The 23,402-nt window shown below is 41.7% G+C and overlaps 1 protein-coding gene across 3 annotated transcripts in view; it reads left to right on the top strand.

Moving 5' to 3' along the window:
• LOC108609171 (uncharacterized) overlaps positions 1-23,373 on the top strand; it is a 68,416-nt gene extending 45,043 nt beyond the window's left edge. The window contains exons 1-4 of one of the 3 annotated variants that reach the window (XM_089461845.1): positions 237-1,078; positions 7,627-7,691; positions 19,371-19,881; positions 19,978-23,373. In XM_089461845.1, the coding sequence (XP_089317971.1) occupies positions 19,465-19,881; positions 19,978-21,969 (2,409 nt within the window). In that variant the 5' untranslated portion in view covers positions 237-1,078; positions 7,627-7,691; positions 19,371-19,464 and the 3' untranslated portion in view covers positions 21,970-23,373. Of the gene's footprint in view, positions 1-236; positions 1,079-7,626; positions 7,692-19,370; positions 19,882-19,977 lie in introns of those variants that run through there. The other 2 variants (XM_089461843.1, XM_089461850.1) reach the window with 2 other exon arrangements.
• Positions 23,374-23,402: the final 29 nt, after the last annotated feature.

The following is a 23,402-nucleotide window of genomic DNA, read 5'->3' as shown; positions in this document are numbered from 1 at the left end:
CTGCGCCGGCGTCGCTGTCGCTAGCGGCGTCAGCGTCAGCGTCGACCAGAAATAAAACCTAGGCAGCTTTTATTATCATTTACCGCTTGTCCGCAGTACAAAACCGAACCGAACCGAAAAAAAAACAACACAGAAATATCCCAAAACTCAGAAGAAGAAAAAAAACTTTTACGAGTAGGTCTCGCTCTTCCAGCGCTGCCGTCATGCTCTCAGCAACGACTTAGACTGCGAAGCCAGCAGCGAGCGCTGCTGCGGGCCAGCAACTTCTTGGACTTGCTGGCCCGGGTCCGAGCCCGGCCAGATTTAGTTCAGTTTCAAGTGTTTGTGCGTTGCGTGCGCCACGAAGCGGAGAGCGGAGATTTTGTTGAGTTTCGTTGTCGCTGTCGCCACGTTACCGTTGTCGGTTGTCGGTTGTCGGTTGTTTTCGGCATCGTTGAATCCGACTTCCGTAAAGTTCATTTGCCGTCGGCCGCCGACCGGCCACCAAAACTGTGATCACGATCGCTGTCGTGGGCGTCGCGATTCCTGTCGCCGAGTTAGCGCGCAAAACTCAACGCAACGCAACGCAACGCAACGGAAACCGAAAGCCGAAACACGAGCGGAAGTCGGGCGTGCAATAGCCACCGACGCTTATTTGCAGTTAATATTTAATTAACGAGCCTCGACGAGCCAAGCAAAGATTTGTTTTCCAGAATTTTTAATGAGGCCCTACCGATCGACCGCCCGCCCCCTCCCCGAATGGGAATGAAAAGTGCAAAAGTTTCTGAATAGCTGCAAGAATTATGTATTGTATGATAAGTTGATAATACCCAGCTAGTAGCATCATGATATGTGTGTGAGTGTGCCCAACAATCGAGAGCCATAAATAATGCCCATAATGGGCTGAGTTGAAGCCATGTGAGAAACTCAAGCTCAAGTGTGAAGCCAACAAAACAACAGAATTGTCTGCCTTATCAATTTCCACATCTATATTTATATATACTCAAAAAATTAAACAAAATATACAGCTGCTATCGCCTCTTTATGGATTTATTAAGCTATTCAAATTGGATAAAAAGTTTCCTACAACTTTAAAGTGGTGAGTGCAAGTTTCTGCCAAGTTCGTTGCCCAAGTCTTTTGTTCACTGTGTGACGATTGTTCAGCAAAAAAAAACACATCAAAATAGAAAAAAAAAACCTATGAATTTTCTATGGATCCAAATAATTTATATATAAAATATTTCGTAGATAAAATAAAAAGCTTGAACGTCACCAACTTATTGTGCGAATAAATTTAGATTTTATCTCCGTCGATTTGTATTGGCAAATAACTGCCATCAGATTCGTCTGCGAATTTGCAGATATCTGTTTACCTAGTTTCATTAGCTATAAATGCTCCTCTTCTTTTGTTCCAGCTATTCGTTTGCTCACTGAATTCTTATGTTCCTATTGTCAACCATTGGCAGATGAATAACCAAAATTGATAACACGTGCTAAGACCGTGAATCCCCGAAATGAAAACATTTTAAGCTCTTCTCTCTCTCTCTCTCTCTCTCTATCACTCTGTTCTCTAATCTTTGGCATATATATATATATATATATATATATATATATATCTACTCGGCATGATCACGCGCCTAGCTCGCAATAATTATACAATAATTTAGCGTATAATTAGCTAATTAGAACTGCGCAGCCAAAAACTGAAAAGCCAAAGTTTTAATATCTTCCGGCTACACCTTTTGTGGAAAAATGCCTGCGAAAATAGAAAACAGCAAGCATGACTAAACCCTTGACAAGCCGCAAAAAGCAATTAATCAAATTTGCTCGCCTGTGCTTGGGTCTTAGTAAATAAGTATTAATGGCTTCATAATTGAAAATTTGCGAATTGCTAAAAATATATAACCATATAGACGAACATATACATAAACACATATGTCTAATTGGACTAGTCAAAGTTTCTATTTCAACTGTATATTGACCTTAGACATATAAAATGTTAGCTTAGATTAGTTTTAGTTTTTGGCTTTCAAATTGAAATTGTATTCATTTATTCACATTGAATTGTGAAATACATTTATGGTTGTTTAGATTTCAGACTTTATTGTCTTTTTCTCTATGATTAATTATTTTTATGACATGTACTCGAGTTTCGAAGGAATAATTTTATTGCAAAACAAGACACACATAATGAAACTAAAAATACAAGAAAAAAAATACTTTTATTAGTTTTTATATAAAATATTTTCTCCATCAAAAACTCTTTAAATTATAATTATACAAAAATTAAATGCGAAAAGTATTTAATAATCATGTGCTTAATTTCTTGTTACTGCTGGCCGTTAATATACCAAGCTAGACCATAAATTTTATTTATATGACACGTTGTTATTAAACCTGTAAATGGCAAATAAATCGGCAGTAGTCGCATTAAATACATATATCCAATAAATTAAGCCACAATGAATACTAAACAGATTCAAATTAAATCGTTAATGTATAATGAACTAAACAACTTTATAGCCAATGCAGAATATATGCACATAAAGTATTTGAATTTCGGTCGAAGAAGCCAAAATTTAGAAAGCATATCCATTAACAGATTGATTAAATAAAAAAAAATAAATAAAAAAAGAAATATGTATAAATTATATTATTGACATCTCTTATGCTAACAGTAAAAATTGTTTTTCATGTTATATAAAAACGTCTATACAATTTTTGGCTTTTTCTGTTAATCGCTTTGCGGACAACTTTCATGAATCCAATTCTAAGCTTGACATAACGATTAGCAGTTAATCTATGCACAATGTAGGACGATTCTCGAATGAAAACAAATAAGAGTCACACTTAAGACTGCAAATAAAAGCTGTTGATTCGCTGGGGTATCTGGAATCAAACTGATTAATTTGGTTATTTATAATAATATTTAACATTAATAATTAATAACGTCGGCTGCCCCATGCTTTTCCATTCAACAGCTGAAAATTAATATGTGCTAAAGCTGCCCGCGGCATCATATGCAGATTTCCATGTTTGTTCGGTTTCGTTCATAATTTTCTATGAAAAATGTTGTTGGGTTATTTGATGTTGGTGTTGGTGTTGGTATTACCATGCTGTTGATTTCTCACATAAATTTGCCACAGGCGCAAAATTTCACTCAAATGAAACCGGAAGCGCGACCGTCAAGTGGAATGGACTCAAATAGTTGCTTGGCCGTCCGACGCTTGCCTGAATGCTTCAGTTTATCGGTAGCAACAACAGCAACAATGGCCAAAGAAATTTTAATATTTATATACAATGCACGCAGCTCAATTTGCACTAAGATTTTCTCACTTTCGCATGTTTCTAAACACACACACGCACATATATGTGTGTGACCTGTGTGTCGTATTTTTTTCCACGCTCCTCATGTCAAACACTTAGTCAAAACAGCATTTGTTACGCTGCCAGTACCAGCCACCAACGCACTGGACAGTAACAGCGGCAGCAGCAGCAACAACAACTACTACATGACAGCAATAACAATAATAATAATAACAACAGCAGCAGCAACAACAACAAGCGCAATAATAACGAGCGTTATCCAAGCATCATCATTATCAACTTTTAACCATCGGTTAAAGTTGTGTGCCACCGAAATGATTTAATTTTGACAGACCTTTTTTTCAAGTCTCTTTCTCGACTTTTATGTGTGGGAGTTTTTGGCTTTTAATTTAAATTTTTCTGTAGTTTTTTTTTTCAGCTTTTTTTTAATTTCGTTTTTTATTTGTCTATTTTGGTCATAATTTTTGTCGTCTTGTTGGCACGCATTGTTGCTGCTCCATTGCTGCCTTTGTTGTTGCTGCTACAATTTTATTTGATATGCATTACCAGCTTTCGTCTTTTTGTTGTTTTATTTCTTCTACAACTTCTCCTTTTTGGCATTAAGTGCTTGTAAATTGGGTCAGTGGGAAGTTACACTTCAGTCGTCGTCGTCGTAGCTCTTGTTGTTGTTGTTGTTGCTGTTAGAGTAGCTATTGCCCGTACAGAGCAACGTCATGTGTCATAAATCATTTGTTGCTCTCAGCGCTGTTGGTCTCAGTCTCAGAACTTTTGCCACAGCTGCTTTTGGTTTCATTGTTTCATTTATTTATATACTTTGAGAAGCTTTGCTTGATGCACTTGAATACATTATCTACGCCGATGGCTGCTTTTCTTATCGATGATCTATAGAGATTATTTTGAATTCCGGAATTCATCTCAAATCTATATATCAATATGATTCCCTTGTTTCAGCTGGATAATGAAGTAATTAATTAGCATTAAAAACATTTTACTGTCAAAAGTTCGTTGCCTAAGTCTTTTGTTTAACTATGAGTGAAGCAATTCAGCTTTTTATACTTATGAAGCGATCTCACTTTTTGGCAACGCAGAGGAAAGCAACCTGCCTGATGCTATTGGAAATCCGCCAAGTCTTGTTGCACTAACAACAAGCACTGCAACAGCCACAGCCACAGCCACAGCTACATCCACATTCACCGTTCGTCCGCTGCAGCCAGTCAGGAAGCAATGTGCAATGTGAAGTGACTTTGGCTGTCTGCTGTCTAGACATTCTTCGATTTTTCCTGCCAGCTGCAGCAACATCAACACCAACACCAACACCAACACCAACTCCAACTCCAACTCCAACTACAGCAACAACAATATGAACAGCAGCAAGCGCGATGAGTAGAACAAGTGCAACGGAGGCAGCTCTAGAGTGAAGAATATGTACATACTTACGAGTACATCCATGAAAGCAATGCATTTCAGTGCTTTGCTTGATTTTTATTGACACAAGTCGTTAGCGGACTGCTGACTGCACGGCCTGGCACACATTTTGCATATTTTACGAGCTCGTGTCGTTGTCGTTGCTGTTCGTGGTGGTGCTGGTGCTGGTGCTGGTGCTGGTGCTGGTGGTGTTGCTGGTGGTGCATTTTGGATGTGCCTGAGCCGTTAAGCCATTGCCGAAAGACTAAACGAAGTAAGCCTAGGCCGTGTCTGGGCTTGTGCAATGGGGGCTCTCTGAAAATCTTTGCATAATTACTATGGAACATTTTGATTTGAATTCTATGTACTGCTGGCAGCTACTGAAGCATGAAGATTGTTTTATGTGCGCGTTAAGTTGGCAGCGCTCGTCAATACCCGACCCTGGGGACAGTTGACCCACTTGCACTCAGCGACTCTACTCGGTGTGCTTTATATAACAGAGAGCCATGCTCACATAAATCAAGAATATACATTAATGTACAATGTGTATGTATGATCGCATGTGTGTGTGTATTTATATATAGATTTGTATATATACAATATATATGTAGATAAATCATGTAGACCCCCTGCCAAATGAGTTTTCACATAAGTACACGGCGATTTCGCTTGTTAACATTAATAATAACTTGTAATTTGCAGTTGTTTCAAAGCGCCGTTGTTGAAAATCACTGAGAGGGCGCCACAGCCAAAGTACCCAAAGCAGCAGAGAGAAGCAGAGGAAAAAAAAAACCAAAAACTAATTACAACATTTTTCACATATGTAAACATTCATTCATAATATTAAACCACACTGGCCAGCATAATGTGCACGACGACGAGAAACTAAGCAACCAAAAGCAACCAAAAGGTTCGAAAACTCACTTTGAAGATCTTCCGCGTGGCTGGCATGGCTGGCACTGCTTACCAGTTGATTTCTCAGTGTGTTGTTAATTTTTCGTTCATTAAGTCCGAAAATGGCCAAGTTTAATGTTTGACCGAGGCACAAAATTAATTAAACATTTATCAAAATCAAAGCCGCATCGCTAAACGAACCAGCCAGCACCAGCAGCAGCAGCAGCGGCAGCGGCAGCGAGCAGCGAGCAGCTCCCCAACAATTTCAAAGATGCCCGCGACCTGTTGACATTTCAGCATTTTAAATACACTTAGTATTTATATGCATTATGATTGTCATTGTTTGGAGTTGCGCTTCATTGTCTTGGTTTTTATTGCCTTATTAACTTGGCTAGTCCAAGTGCACATTGAAATTGAAACTGAAATCGAAATCGAGACGAGACGAGTCCCAAGCAGCCAAAAACGATTCACATACCGCATATCTCGGTCATCCGAGACTCCAACGCGGCTGGCAATGGAAGTGGACATCGACATCAGTTTGGCTGTCGCTTTTAAATGAAAAATGCCCAAAACAAAAACTCAAATAAAAAAGAAACACTCTGTGTCGTTCTTCTTTATGTTTAGTGGCATTTTTTTTATTTTTTTTCTGTGTGTGTTTTTTCGGGGCCCTCGTTTTTGCCTGACGGCCTGCCTCACGGCCTGCAAGACGGAGTTGAAGTCGGAGCTGGACTTGGACATTGGCGGGCATATCGCTGACTTGGCCCAGCACTTGAACTGTACTTGAGTGTTGTAAATATTTTTTAAAGCTGCCTTATTGTGTCTCTCTGTGTGCGCCAAAGTTGAAACGAATACCGAATGCCCTGAACGTACGCCAAGCTCAGCTGAGTGATAAGCAAGGCTTATTAATAGATGACAGCCGCTTTGAAGATACCCCAGCTGATGCTCAAGTGCATCTCAGGGTGGTCCATCTGAGCGATTATGAATAGAAAACTTTGAAAACAATTGAGGCCTATCGCCTCAACTCTTGTGTTTCACTTACATTGTGTTGCAAGTAATGTCAGGAATGGAAAATTTCTTTTTTGGGCTAAGAGCATGTTCCGCAAAAATGTTGTTTCTTTCCTTCTGCTTCTTCATTTTCTTTTTGTTTTGCGTTTTGCGTTTTGCAGTTGTGGCTGCTCTTGTGCTGTAACTCTTATTTTTTTGGGTGCCTTTTTGGTTGTAGTTGTAGTTGTTGTTGTATTTTGGCAATTTGGGTTACATTGGCTGCTGTCTGAAAAATTATCTGGCACTTATATTCACGCTTAATTGGCATTTTTTATGAAACCCGAGCGTGCCGAAAACAAAATCAACAACATTGAGACCCATTCGTGCTTCTGGGCTCCCTGTTTGTAAGTTTCACTGCAGACTCCACTGCCGCTCCCGATCGCTCTGCAATGACACTCGCACTCAAAATCAAAAGAAAAATCAATTTAATGAGCAAAACATGCAATAAATTACACCGGCACAAGGCGAAAACAATTCTGCAGTAAATTTCTTTTATTTCCTTTACATTATTATTTATTTATTATTCGTATTATTATTATTATCATCTTTTGTTTTGTTTGGAATATTTCCTGACAATTTGTTTCAAGAAACTGGGTCAGCTCGTCGTAGGCCTTTTGCTGACGCTAGTAGGAAATGCGCGTGGGCAAATGAATTGAATTTTATTGCTTGAAATATTTGAACATCGCCAATGACGTCAAGAAAGATTTAATTTTCTGTTTCATTTTTTTTTTTTTTTTTTTTTTTTTTTTTTTTTTTTTTGTTTTGGCAAATTGAGAAACCGGTTTCATTTTATATGTGTTTTGACCTTTTGTTAGATTTTTTCATTTTGTTATATATATATATATACTTTTTGTACCCTTTGCTTAGCTGTTCTTAATCTTTTTAATTATATATTTACTTTTGTTGTGCTTGCTTTGCCTAAGATGATGTGTTTTATTCTTGTCTAAATGTTTCCTCTCCTTCTGTATCTCGTTTCAGTTGGCATCCGAAGCAATATGTCAAAGCTGCCTCAGCAACAACCGAGAACCGAACAGTTATAAAATGTAAGTCAAACTCTTTTAGCATTGGCTCTTAGTCCGATTCATTTCACATCAATTAAAGGCAGAGCAGATGCAAATCTGATTCGGATTCCGGCTACACAGTTTATGCTATCAAAATGATGGATGAGACTGGTCGCCAAACTGGTTGACCTGCGTGGGGGTGTTTTTGTTTTCTTCTCTCCGATAGCCAGCGAGCAATATTTTGAATGGATTTTAAATGCAAATCGAATTTAAACGTGCTTCAAGCTCGTATATTTTAATTAGTCTAATGCGTGTGGCTATTTTTTTCTCCGAACCTTTTATTTTGGTGTGTTTTTATATTGATTTTGTTTTCATATTATATTTGATTTCTATTTTGATGATGTGGTGCACCACTGTGCCAAAAATAAATCTAAAATAAATCGATAATAAAACAAGTTTCCTTGCGCATCTCACACAAGCCGCAACCGACTGATATTAATAGATGGGTTCCGAGTCGGAATTATCTCCAAATTATATTCGTAGTAGGCTTACGCGTATTAGAGTGCACCATTGACAAATTGGTGGACCAAAGACCTTTGCCATGATTGGGCTTAAGTCTCACATACATGATAAATGGCCTTTGAATGTGACTTGGATTATGCTACGCGGACATCGCCAAAGACTCAACGCTTTGACGTGTGTGCGTTTCTTCCGTCATGAAATACTCAATGGGTGAAACAACAACAACAACAACAACAACAGCAAAGAGTAGCAATCAATGAATGAATAACACAAGCGCTGCTTATCTATATATGTGTGTATTTATAAGCATATATGTATGTGTGTGTGAGTGTGTGTTGGTTATACAACACTCGTTTGGCTGCGAGCTCAGCTTAACACCGTGCATAAAAAACAAGAAGCTTAAAGCACCTGATAAGCCGAGCGGGGCTCGTCTCGGTGCGTTCGCTTGCTAGGCTCAATAAATTCTCGGGTTGGGTACATAAAAATTTGTCACATAAATTACAATTTGCATGCCTGTTGGCTGTCCAGCAGCAAGCACACATGTCACACACACACGCACACAGAGAGAGAGAGAGACGAATATTTCGCAATGAATTTGGTAGAACCAGGCGACCGAGACGACCCTAATTGCCATTGAGTGTTGTCCCAGGCCAACACCTGTCAAACATTAATTGTGCGTACAACGGCCAGCAACAGCTCAATTTGCATGCACAGCTGAAAGAGGATGCTGCAAGCTGCATGCTGCATGCTGAATGTCAGAGGCAGACCGTTAGAGAGGCGTCGCGTATTCTGGGCAATTAGCTTGGCAGCCAATTCAATTGGCAGCCTTACAAATTTACGAAATGGAGCGCGCGCATAAATGTCAGCTCCGATTTGCTGTTGGGCAATTAAAAAAGTGCATAGAGTAAAGACCGGCGAGGACACTGACAGATTGACAGAGCAGCTGCAGCCGCAGCCGCAGCAGCTTTATTTACAGCTTAATCTGCTTTATAGCCTTGACTGCAAGATGAATGACGCTGCAGTGGCCTGTGGCGATAGCTGAGCTGCGATAAAAACCGCGGTAGAAAGTATTGCGAGCGACTTTCTTTTTGCCGCATGTCAACAGCCACCAAAAAAGTGAAGATAAATTAAATTCCTTAATAGGCTTATAAATCAATGGAAGAGCTTTGCTTGCAAGGTTCCAGGAATCGACTGTCCTTAAAGGAAATCAAATCAGTATCGACTCCAGCTGTCTAGAATTTCAGTATTTTATAGCTCTTTTCTCATTGTTATTGAACGCACAACATATTGCGTTCTGCCCTCTCTAACGACCAAAACAAGATTTCACTCACATTAGCTGGGTTTTCTGTCTTTGTTCAACATTTGTTCAACATTTATGTAAATTAACATATCGATTTCCGTTTGGCACGAGCTGCGCGTTTCATAATTAAAGTGCATTGGGAGCGGGAAAAGTTTGCGGTCCGTTCAAGTTACCGCAAAGATTATGCAAGACGAAACATGGCTAAAGATGCAAAAGGCAAAACTCAAAACAAAAACCAAACAAAAAAAAAACAATAACAAAAAACTCATATTTCTGCCTAATGTCGGCATTATTGTTGCTATCGATTGGATGCTGATTGTTGTTGTTGTTGTTGTTGTTGTTGTTGTTGTTGTGTTATTTGAATATTAGTCAAGCTGGTCAGCGATTGGTCGTCCAACCGAGAGTTGGCTCATTAGCATGTTTGGCACACGCCCCAACGAGCTTTTCGGGCTAGCTGCGGCTGATAATGGCTAACAGAGCGTGTGGCTCGATTGAGCTATCTGGCCGAGATTGTAGGCCAGGCCAATGCTTGGGTCGCTTTGGCAATAAATCAAAAATTATTATCCACACATTTGACTGTTTAAGGCTACGTATGCTTTGAAGCCATTTATGGACCTGCGCTGGGTTCCTGGTTGAATCCGTTAGCCAGCGAACGGCCTTTAAAAGAATGCCTAGAGACGGCCAACAGAAACAGTGGCGCTGCATTATCTGGCGAACGCAATCTACAGACTCTTGGGCCAGACTCCCGACATCAGCTCCACATTTGAATATGACGCACGAGTGCGCCGCATGTCCAACTAGGGTGTGTGCCCGTGTCCGTGCCCATGTCCATGTCCGTGTCCGTGTCCAAGACTCCGACTGCAACTCCAAGCTGCAACTGCAACTGCAACTGCAACTGCTGCCAGACTGCCAGACTGCCAGACTGCCAGACTGCCGCCGGCCGCATTCGGTTTTGGCATGATTTTCGATGTGCGATAAGAAATTTATAGTTTCGGTTTAAAAGACATTAGAGTGTAATATATTTAGAGTTTGGAGTCGAGGCTACAAGGAGGCCTCGTTTACGGCCGCCTTGTTGCCAAGCCAGCCGCCTGTGGGTGTGTAGCCGCTCAGCTGCTCAAGTACTAAATATACATAAATAGATATGCAAATATTTGCATGCCCTGCGCATGTAATACGAAAGACTTAGGCAACGAACTTGCTCGACAACTCATCGGCATGTCATAAAGGCATGTCAGCACAGCACAGCACCGACTATTGTAGTTAGATATAGATTAATAGACATGTATGATAAGCAAATTCAAGTATTATATAATTAGAAAAATTGTAGATTAAAACAGAGATTGTTAAGTCTTAAGTAGAAGGAAAAACTTAATATATGAAATATTTTAATCAATGTTGAATTTCATTTAAGCTTTACTAGTATTTACTTTGTTTAAAATGGCCTCTAATGCATAGCTCCACTTGGCTGATTATGAAAAAACCATTTGCTATGCTTGATCAGCTTGACTTGAAAATACTCTTAAGTAGCTCTTGGCGTAACATCTCTTGCAAATTGATTTCTATGCAAATTTCTAGTTTCCATTTCGGTTCTCCTGAGTTTCACTTTCAGTTTGGCTTCTTTTTCTTTTTGAAGCAGTTTTTTGGACTTTTGTCGCATTTTTAGCGGAGCTGCTTTGTCTGCCACTGTCCCATATGCATCTGTTTTCTTGTTGTATTGTTTTAGTTTTTGTTGTGTTTTGCTTGCCTTTGTCTTCTGCTGAAATTGTGTTTTATATGGTAAAATGCAATTTGTGCAACTGGCAAACGCGACAAACAGCAACAACAACAACAACAACAAATAGCATCCTTTGTTATATATTGAAAGTGAAGTCTCTTAGCATATTTGTAGCTGTCGCTGATGTTGTTGTTGTTGTTGTTATACTCTGTAAAAATTTGCATTTTTGTGCACAGCTGCTTTTTTTGCGCTTTTCTTCACTTGCTGTTGCAATTGTTGTTGTTGCTGTTGTTGTCTTCTATTGCATTAATTTTGGCTTCTTGTCGTCGTCGTCGTCAGTGTAGCTTATATGGCCGCCTGGCTGTGGTTGCCTGCTGTCTCATTGTTGCTGGGCCCTGGGCTTTTACTGTAGGCTCATGCACAGCAGTTGTCGTTGGCAGGCACTGTTGCCACATTCTGCCATTCAGGCGCTTTGTAATTAATGGTTAATTAATTGAAACGAAGTAGCTGACAATCTTAATGATCCGTAATTTGTTATTATGGTAATTTATACAAGCAGCAGCTAAGCCAGCCAGCCAGCCAGCCAGTCAGCCAGCCAATGCCCACAACACCAACACAATAAAGACTCTATTGGCTGCTGCTGTTGGTGCTGCTGCTGCTCTGCTGTTGTCTTGTAAGACATACACGAGTACAAATAAAAATTCATTAGCTACTGATCCATGGCTGAGTTTGACGACAGCCGACAATTGTCTAATTGCAGTCACGAGCAATTTATGTAGTTTGCTTTAGCATGAGTTATATGAGTGCTCATATAGTCAATAGAACTAAATGGGCAAGCAACTGTGTGCATAAGGCATGTGGACGCCCACAGCTGGCCCTAACAGCCGTGCCGTGGCAATAAATTGTGCTCAAGCAGCAAACCGACTGTCGGCAGGCTGGTATCAATCTGTTCGCCTTCCTGGAAGATGCGCACGACTGCCAGACAACAGCAGCTGCCGCAGCTGCTGCCGTGACAACAACAAAGCAAACAGCCTCAAAAAAAAAAAAAAAGAAACAGCAAAAATTTGCATCTTGACGAATTTAATGATGATGATGAAAAAGACGCCACAAACATTTTGATCGACCCACAAGACGAGCCAGCCTCAAGGAGCAGACAGACTGCACACGATTGTTGGGCATGTGGGAGTGTTGCGGCTGCCACAGTTGCCGTTGCTGCTGCTGCTGCTGCTGCTGCTGCTGGTGCTGCAGCATCAAATTTATGAAGATGCCTTTTGGGTGGCATTGCGGAATGTTTGACGTTGCTGTCTCATGTCAAGTGTTGTGTGTGCACCGTTTGATGGGTAAGTGAAAATATTTTCATTGCACTTTGACATGACAGCAAACAAATTGCTAGACAGCCACACAGCTAGAGAGCGAGAGAGCGAGAGAGCGCAAGAGAGCAAGAGAGAGGGGGAGAGCAATATGCACACACCTACAATCTGAACAGTTAAATGGCTTTAATGAATGGCAGCCTTCAAATGGAATACATGGGCTCGTCGTCAAGCGCCCACCTTTTGTTGAAGTCGTAGTCACAGTCAGATTTGAGTTGGAGTTGGAGTTGGAGTTGGAGCTTGTGCTGATTAGCCAGAATTCCTGGCGTGCTGTGCTCTGACCTGCTCTTTTGTTTGGCTGCCAAGTGGCGCCTGCAGCGATCACGTCACAGACACAACAACAACAACAACAACTACAAATATTATAAACTCTTGGCTTATTGTTACTATTTGCTTTGATTGTTTGGCCAGACTCACGATTCGGTTTCAATGTCTTTCGGCTCGTTTGCCAAAATCAATAAAGTTATCAGGCTACCTCTGGCAGAGGCGTCACTAGCGTTAAGCTATATGAGTCTCTATATCTCTGTATAAATATTCATATATATCATATAGCATGTGCTCTCTCATATGAATGGCATTTGAAAGCAGCAAATTAAGTTACTGCCTCAGACAGCTGTCAAAACTGACTCGCTGGGTTAACGCCCACCCGAAAAAAATTACTACAACAAAAAACTACAAACTCAATTAACATGTCACGTTTGGGCAATGAATGCAGTTTTGGTTTCTCATTATTATGTCGCCAGTCAAAAGCAATTGAAAGTAAAACAACCGCAGCAACAACAACAGCAACAGATCTTGGCAAATTCGTGCGCTACTGTTTGGTAAGTTTTTTTTTTTTTTAGAATAGCAACAAGAAGGACAACAACAAGAACAACAACAACAAATTAACTTGTTAAAATGCAAATTTTTGACTTAAGGGGTTTCGGCCGCCTTATGAACTGGCATTGAGACAGGCAACTTATTGATTTTGATTAATGTCTGCCGATTTCTATGGCCACGAATCAGGGGCTGGGCTGGGGCTCAGCTTAACTGGCTCTAATTAATACATTAATCACACTCAACGAGCGCCGACTCCTGCTGCAGCTGTGAAAGCCAAGCCAGCCACAATTTTCACCTGGCCGACATATGTGAGTGTGCCCGTTGCGGGGGCCAGCCAAGATGGACAAGTTCTGATACTAGTCTTGTGTAGCAAATTCGAAATTTATCATGGCATGTTTGCTGCATCACAGCATCACTCACAGCAGCACCCACGAGCAAGGCCACACAATTGTAGCCCCGCATGCGGCTGGCCTTATTTGGCTGGCAGACTTTATGCAGATTTCAGCTCTCTCCTCTCTCTCCCTCTCTTTCCTTCTGTCTCTGTGTGGGTGGGCAAGACGCGACACTTTCTACTTGTTGCCAATTGCACAATTTGCATTTAATCAACTCGCTGGAAAACTGTTGGCCAAGTGATTGCTTTATGATCTTGGTGCACAAATTATTTTTATTGTTTGTCATAAAAAAGAAGAAGAAAAAAAGAAATAAAAATAACTGCGAATAACTAAGATGTTGCATCTGCAATGGTAGCTGCCGCAGCCGAGGCAGCAGCAACTGCAATTGGCAGTTGACAACAGCAATGGACAACGGGCCAATCAGCAACATCTTCGTTTGCCGCTGCGGTCGCCGCAGTTGCTTTTAAGGCTTTGTCATTAATCAAATGGAATTGAAATGCACCGCGTGTACATCACACGGCGTTACTTCTCCGTTGTTGTTGTTGCTGCTGTGGCCGTTGTTTGCCTGTGTTTGGCGCTTCCAACATGCAGCGCCCATTTGGAGTTTGCCATTTTTGCGCATTTTAATCATGCTTGTCTCGCCTGAAGTTATTTGGCTTTATACGTTTTTACGTTTGCTTATGCCAAAGATCTGCGCGCTCTGATAAAGCGCTGCCGACGCGTCTGCGGAGTCATAGCCACAGCCATAGCCCCAGCTAGAGCCACTAGCGCAGCCAGCGACGCCGTTAACCGCCAACGCGAACAGTGGTCGAAATGATTAATACATCTTGATGCCATTTGGTTTGTAACGCAGGCCAATAAAAACGTTTCTTTTGATTGACAATGCCAGGCAAAGTTTGAGATGCTGTCCGTTGATTACTTCATTAGGCCGGCTCCGCGGCTCGAAAGTTGCAGCTGAAAGGCCATTTGATTCAATTATGCATTTGCATGCAATTGAAACATAAGTCCGCCTGCAACAGCTGCCCATCCGCTTATCAACCTGTCCGTCTATTGGTCAATTGGTCAGCACTACTCTCCGGCTGCAGGGAGGAGGAGGAGGAGGAGCAGGAGGAGATCAGCAGCAGCAGCAGCAGCAACAGCAGCAGCCGCTTTTCAGTCGGTTGGTGGGCGATAATTATCTGACTGAAAAATGATCGTCTGGCCAACCGGCAGAGACTAGTCTCACTTCGCTAACGATCGGCATTTGCATTGGAGAAATGAATGTGAGCGCAAATAAAAAAAAAAATACTCCAAAAATAAAAGAAATCAATAAAAAATTGATAAATCTGCAGCTGCATTGAGTCGCTTTTTTTCACGAGCTTTCATTCGCCTATGATGCGTTTTATAGGCCGCTGCAGCATATTACAATTTTTATTTGAGGGGTTATCGTATCTATTACGAGGTGCAAATACATATGATAAAAATTTGATAGTAATAAAACGCTTAGATAATTACATATTTTATTACCAAATTTTATATTCAAATTGTAAAAATAGTAAGAAAACTAATTTGTATGTAATATAACTGTAATTAAAAAGCCGAGCTCTTCAAGCTAAGATTAAGACCTAAGGCTGTCTCGTATTGTTGCCATCTTTATGGGCTTACAGCTCCGATATATATAACATACAAAGAACTCGGCAGATTTCGGCTCAAGGGCCTATCGCATTCACTTAAAAGCACATATAAAGAAGAACTGTTATCTGTGGAGAGAAATATCCACCAAAAGCAATTGCTTTGCAATTGCAGGCAATACGCAGTTAATCTGGCCCAGTTCAATAAATATTCTATTATCGACAAGTGCGCACACAAATCCATAGATATTTTCGCTGATGCCTCCATTTTGGCCAATCGAAGTGCAATTGGAGTCAACTTTTCTTGCTTTGGCCGCAGCGGATTCTCGGCGGCTCATCTGGATCGACAGGTTTTTCGCCGCATTGTCTTCTTTATGTGTCTATCTTTTCTTGATTTTTCTCGCAACAATTGCTGAATTATTTTAATTGATTGCAGCGGAGCTGCGACGGCGACTGGTTTTCATTTGCAGCATGTCGGCAAACGGCATATGTACGCATTTAGCCATCGCGGCTGCGGCCTATTGGTAATTGAAACTTGTTAAGACATTAAAAAATCGTTTAGCACGGAATTTGGGTTAAAAATGCGTGGAAAATCGTGAAAAAATCATAGCAAAACAGAAATCAGAAAACACAAGCAGCAGACGGCAGACAGCCAAAGGAAAAACCAAATACATTTGACAAGCAATCGCAATCGAGGCAGACAGCAGCAGAAGCAGAAGAGCTCAAGCGTGTAATTTTGAAGACAAAACTTGATCAGGGCAAGGAGCCGAGGCGCAGCTGAGGCAAATTGTGTAACCACAATATACAAATTCCTGCACATAAACTAATCTTGGCAACAGCGGTGGCTCTTGACTACCGCATTTTATTTTTTATATTTTTATTTTTTTCATCTTTGTATTTGACGCCCGCAAGATGGAGGGATGCTAATCATGCTCGGGCCAGGCACACCAAAGAAATTGTGCCGAAAACTTCATAACTTTCAGCTGCCGTTGCCTCTGCTCTTTTGCATACTGCAATAAATTTCCCTGGCAATTTTCCTTAGCAATTTGCATGCCAAACAAAGCCCCAGCACAGTGTACTATACATCTATAAGTATATCTATATATGTATACTTTCCAGTAACTAACTGTATGTCAAATAGCACACGAGATAGTATCTCGCTCGTACTTCTGTGTAAATAAATATGCCAAAATTTCGTTTAATTAAAAAAATTATTGGCGCATTTTTATTTATGGCCCATAATCGAATAGGCCCCCTTTATGCAATCAAACAAAATTGCAAGCTGCATAAACAAGTTACTTTGGAGCAAGCTGCGAGAGAGCAGCGAATACCAAATACTCTTTCTCTCTCAAAGAGCAAGTTTTTAAATTTTCATTTTAACAATATGAATTTAAGCATTAAATTGAAGTCATTTAATTTTCTTATAGAAGATTGTTTTATTTTAATTTAATGAGTTAATAAAAAAAATGAATAAAAATATTTTTTATTTTTTTTATAATCAAAAAATATTTTTTTAAAAGTACTTTGATTTCTCCAGAAAAAAAGTTTACATGGATATTATTATTTATCTAAATAGCATTAAAAAGAAAGTTTCTGTGTATTCATTAAAATTTACATAATAATAACATAAATTTCTTGTTTATTAATGAATTTGACTATGAATTGAATATCTTATATATTTTTTTTTACCTTTGTGCTCACTCACCTGCCACACGTGCTCGTCCCTAAAATGAAGGGAACCTTTCTGGCAGATAGTGTAGCCTATCATGCTATCATGTTTTTTAAATGAAGCCGCTGCAGGCTGTTTGCATTGGCCAAAATGCGCTAACAATTTCTACGATTACGATTGCAATTGCTATGCGGCATAAAGAAATAAACTGCAATCGCAATCGGAGAAGGAGAAGGAGTCGAAGATGGAGTAGGACATGAAGATGGAGATGGAGCTGGAGTTCGAGCTGCGGCCACATGCATCTTCATCTTGACTCATGAGGCATGTGCTGGGCACATGCACGTACATGATTGGCCGCCAGGCAGCCGATCAGCCAGTTATGTCTGAGTGTACTATATGCACGTAGCACCGTAAACTTTCTTTTTGCCCGGGCTGTAGTCAAATAACAATAATCGTGGCCAAATTAGTCAATATTGGCGCCCCAAAAAATCTCTCAAAAGAAACGCTTATTATTTGATTTACTATTTTTTGTCTGTGCTTTTTTGATGCATTTTATATGCATATACTTTACAAGCGATCCTCCCTCTATTACTCTCCGTTGACCATAAAATAAGTATAAAGTAATTTTTCGAATTTAAACATCATGATTAGCTAAACTACCAAGCGGCAGCCAGCGAGGCCAGGCAAATGACTACAAATGATTACGCATTTGAGCCAGGCCAAGCTCAAGTCTCTTTACTTCTCTCTTTTTTTTTTTCTTTTTTTTTTTTTGGTGAAATTTCAGTAAGCTGCCTTTGCCTTCTATGGCCGGTCAGATGAACGGGCGATAAGCTGTGGAAAACATTGAAAACGAGCTCAGTTCGAGAGTCTAAAATGCAGACTGGACCATCGCTTGGACTCTGACTTGGCCATTGGCCTGCACTTGTTGTAACTACTTGTTGTTGTTGCTTTCATTCAGGCTCTAATGGGTCGTGTCTTTGGCCGGCACTGCCGCACTTTAATGTCTTTGGAGATCAGGTGTTGATGCTGCAGCTTGACTCTGCAGCGGACAGCAGCGGCCTCAACTAAGCATTTCAAAGACCTGGCCTCACATTGCAGTTGATTTCTGCGTAGATTGCACTTAAATGTTCCTAGCAATAGCATCTGAAATATTTATACCCAGGCATTTTCTCTTCGCTTTGCCCTTATCTAAGCTATGCGCCAAGCTCTTTGCTCTCTGTGCTGTATGCAAATTTGTTAAGTCATTTCTGTTTGTGGTTCTCACGCTGCCACACCAGGCCTCGAAATGCCGTCCATATTTCTCCTATAAGCAGACCCAAAAAATCAAACAACAAAAACATAAAAACAAAAACCAAAAATTACAACAAATATTTCAAACAAAAGCAAATCAATTGACAATTTAAACATTTAGTACTTGCTGCACGACTTTGACGGGCCAGCAACAACAACAACAAAACACATGAACAACAGATCAAAATCGCAATCTGAATCCGAATCTGAATTGCTGCAACAGCAACTGCACGCAAGCTGTCAATACAATTTCGATAGCTCGATCTCGGACTGACCAAATGGATTTCTAATCAAGGCAGCAGCCACCCTGCAGTCCAAGTTGATTTTAGTCTGATTTCCTTTTTTTTTTTTGGCAGCACCAGCTAGATTGCCTATTCTAAATGCGACTCGCAGAATCTATGCAAATGAAACAAAAAAGAAAAAAAAAATACAAATAAAAAACTGAAATAAAATAAAATAAAAGACATCGTGTCACCGCGTCAGCATTTGGCTTTAGCCGAAGTCCAAGTGCGGCTTCAGGAGATTTACGAGCCGGGCACGCCAAATGTGTTTACACTTTGTCACCCTTCTGTCAGTTTGATTTATTTGTTTGCAGATAGCCAAGCAAAAAGCTGAGAAGGCTAAAGTAGCTGGCCAAATTAAAATGCAAGTATTGCTGGAATGCACGCCGGCGAGCCGAGGTGAGCCGAGTGCAAGAAATGGGCGAATGAATGACTGATTGACTTATGCAGCCAGCTGACAAGTGGCTTAAATAAATTAATGTACACACACACACACACAATCGCACACACACATGCCTGCATGTCCCCAAAGACATTCGAGGGAAACTGTTTACTAATCAGAGGCGTGGATGAAGTTGCCAACAACAACAGCAGCAACAAAACACTTAGAGCTGGTTTTATTTCGTTTTGTTGCCTGTGAATGCATTAAATTTCAATTATATAAATTACGAAAGCAATATAAATCTTTATTAAAAAAACTAAATAAACGAATTAGATTTTAATAGTGTTTTCTTACCATCTTTGTCAATTGCAGCTGGAAAGAGACATACACAAAAAATTCAGCAACATTTGTTCTCCTGGGCCAGCATTGAACAGAGTTTTGCGAACTGGAAATACACGCACAACAAATGATTGGCACCGAGGATATGTCCACATCGACTGGCATGGATATCAGTGAATCCTTTCGTGCCGAGGATCTCTCAAAGACGGATTTCTTCGATTTTGTCACGGCGCCGGACATGGGCATTGGCATTGGTGTTGGCGTCGATGTGGGCGTCGGTGTCGGTGTCAGCCTGCAGCAGCAACAACAGCACCATCAGCAGCAGCAACACCACCAGCAGCAGCAGCACAGTCACAGCCATAGCCAAGGTCATCAGCCAACGACATCACAAACGCCGCAGCCGAACCACCACGCCGCCCGAACCACCAGCAGCATGACCCACGACATTGGCGAGGGCGGCGGCGGTGGTGCTGGCATTGTCCCTGTGAGTAATCGCAATGGCAGCAGCAGCAATGGCGGCGATCCCACGTTACAAGGCTACGAGGTGAGTATGAAGGCATCATCAGATCCTCGCTAGTCGTCAATCACTGTTTATCTAAACCGAATCCTCTCGCTCGCTTCATTTCGTTTCATTTGACAGTTTTGGCATCAGGACAAGGACAGCAGCCGCCTGGACTCGAGCTCGATTTTCGAGGACCTCGATCGCTACTGCTGGCAGCAGCAGCCGATCACAGCCAGCGCCACGACTACTGTCAATGCCAGCAACGTGCGCTGCAGCAACCAGCCAAGCCCCACGTCTCCGCAATCGCATCCACACTCACACCCACATCCCCATCAGCAGCAGCAGCAGCAGCAGCAACAGCAGCATCAGCAGCAGCACCAACAGCAGCAGCAGCAGCAGCCAAACGCCAGCAGCTCGTCGAGCGCTGCCGGCAGCAGCAGCGACACCATCAGCAGCCTGGACACAACGGACGGCCAGATCTACACATTGACAGTATTAAATGGCGGCGAGCCTTGGCTGAAGCGTGCCGAGGCGGAGCAGCTGCCCAGCGCGCTGGACTTGGACAGCTTGCTGGGCAGCTTTCCAGGCTACATCAAGTCGGAGTACCCGTACGACGACAGCGGATTCAGCACGGATGGCAAGGATGTGATTGTCAATGGAGCGGATGCCAATGGCCTCAGCAGTATTTCGCAGTCGCAGTCGCACGGCCAGACGCTGCCCTCGCTGGTCACGGCCATTTCCATAGCGGGCGGCGGTGTCAATGAGCTGGGCCAGCAGTTGGCCCAGTTCCAGAACAACAACAACGACTGGCACATGGCCGATCACAATGCGGAGGCGGAGCAGAATACGGCGGAGTCCCTGTTGCGCAGCGCACTGCAGGGCAAAGGCTACGCCAAGGGCCTCCACATGCAAAATGGACTGGCTCTGCCCGTGGTCAAGGACGAAGAGATGCGCAGACTACTCTTCACGCCGGACGATGCCGCCGATGCGCTGGGCTTTGCGGACTCCACGCTCAGCACTGCCCAAATGTTCGACGATGCCCAGGCCATGACCCACGGTGGACCAAGCGCGCACATGGCTGGCTCGAATCACGGCCAGCACGGCGGCAACGCCAGCATCATTGTCGACGACATGTTCCTCTCGCTGGAGAATGCGTTCAGCGACGACTTCGAGAAGATCAAGCGCATTGCCAATGAGGTGCAGCAGTTCTGCAGCGCCAGCACGGGCACACCCACTCCAGGTGACTACGCCGGCGGCGACGTGCTCATGCAGCTGTCGCCGAACGGCACAGCGGCAAACGCAGCACAGCAACTGCAGCCGCTGGCCAACGCACAGCAGCAACAGCAGCAACAGCAGCAGCAACAACAGCAGCAGCAACAGCAACAGCCACCGCCCCCGCAGCCACTGAAGCCCGAGGTGTCCACGTCGACAGCAGCTGCTGTGGGCACAACTGTGCATGGAGGTCGCCTGGGCGGCATTAGCAAACCGAAGAAGCAGTACAAGCGCAGCAACAGCAGCGCCAACAACAACAACAATCCTAATGTGGCCAACAACAACAACAGCAGCAACGCCAATAACAACAACAGCAGCAGCAATAGTGTACTGGGCGTGGTCATAGGCAACGGCGGCAGCTCCTCCTCGAGCGGCAGCGCGAGCAGCAGCAGCAACAGTCCGCCAGCCAACTGCAACACCAACTCGGGAGGCAGCAGCACCGGCGGCGGCAGCCAGCGGAAGGAGCGTTCGCTGCACTACTGCTCCATCTGCTCGAAGGGCTTCAAGGACAAGTACTCGGTGAATGTGCACATACGCACGCACACGGGCGAGAAGCCATTCGCGTGCTCGCTGTGCGGCAAGAGCTTCCGGCAGAAGGCGCATCTGGCCAAGCACTACCAGACCCACATGACCCAGAAGAACAATGGCAGCCTGATCAAAGGCAGCTCCGGCAAGCACCAGCGCGCGGGCTCCAACAACGCGGCCGCAGCGAACAGCCTAGCCCAGCAGCGGCAGCTGAGCGCCGTGGCCACCGCGGTGGCCAGCCCCAGTTTAATGAGCGCCGGCGTCGTGCTGAGCGGACCAAATACGCCGCCCGGCGTCTTACCGCCAGCTAATGGCCTGCTCGCAAACAGGTAGTAGAGCCGACCTTGGCTATATACATATAATTATATACACATAGGCTATGTTCCACAAAAAGCAAATGAAAAACACAAACAGCAAACTATTTCTTGTTCCTTACTAACAACAAAACGAATTATATAAAAATATATTAAACTAAGCTAACTTTTTGAATACTCTTGGGAAAGTGTTGAATGTCATTGATGAATTCCTATCTCAGCTTTCTGTGCAATTCCTATATCACAAATACATCAAGACACACTAAATGCACTTCCAAATCAAATACTCTCTCACACACACATACACACTCGTACATACACACACAAATTAATTTTAAATGTGCCAAATTTAATGGAAGAGCTAAGAAGTTTAAAGCAATTTCTTAATATTAATTACATAATTAAAAGTGAAAACGAAGCTAAAAAGCAAATTTACGCGAGGTGATATCTAAATGAGGCCAAACGCTTCCTTAAAAAAAATAAATAAAAATAAAAAATATGAAAAAACACATGAACTCACCCACATTAATCAAATACATAAATGAATAATATTTAATAAAATAATAAAAAAAAATAAAATAAATATATTTTGTGAAGCGTTTCCTGTAAATTAAAGTATTTCATTTTAGTTGCTTTGCCGCCCCTAATTAGCATAAGGTTAAAGCTCGTCAATGTAAATAGTTAAAAACTTAAGCTTAAAGCCAGCAACGAGAAGAAGCTTGAACACTTCTGAAAAATTCAAAAATTAAAATAATATAAATAGAACACTCTGAGAAATACGAATTTATACATGTCTTCTCTTCAAGGATCTCTCATACCCAGGCACAAGCTAATCTTCTATTCGATAATGCTCACACACTTTTTCGCCAGCCCTGAGAAGTGTTCATGTTGTCCACGGCTCAACTACTTGCAGAAACACTTAGAAAATGCTCCAATGCATTGCACTTGCCATTATTATTTGTTCGTATTTGATAAATCGTCTATGTTACTCGATTAGCTATACATATATTCAACTTCTTCTTCTGACACTCGCCGCTGTTTGTATGTACTATAAATAAATAAATAACTATACAAAATATCTAGGCTAAGTAACACAAATTGAATATAATTACGTTTAGTTAATGATTAATTAATAATTAATTAAACTGCCAATTATTATGTGATAGTTTTAATAAAAATTAAATAACAACAAAAAAATTATTTCCGGTGTTTGGGTTACGTTACACATATTGTTATATATTTACTGTGAATTTTGCAATATTTTCTAATTTATTGAATTTAATTTATGTACATAATTAATTTTGTATCTAAGCCCTTGTTTATACACACTGCAAATCGAATTACATTCTTTAGTTAAATGTTTGTTAGTTATTATTTATGCAAACAGAAAAAAGCAAAAAAAGAAAAAAATATGAAAAACAAGGAAAAGAAAAATTTTTTAAATTTACCAAT

Source organism: Drosophila arizonae, chromosome 2, assembly GCF_054131065.1.
Source record: "Drosophila arizonae isolate 15081-1271.41 chromosome 2, UAZ_ARI_1.0, whole genome shotgun sequence".
Lineage (NCBI taxonomy): Eukaryota > Metazoa > Arthropoda > Insecta > Diptera > Drosophilidae > Drosophila > Drosophila arizonae.
Note: the sequence above shows the minus strand (reverse complement) of the source record. Positions and strands in the feature narration are given on the sequence as shown.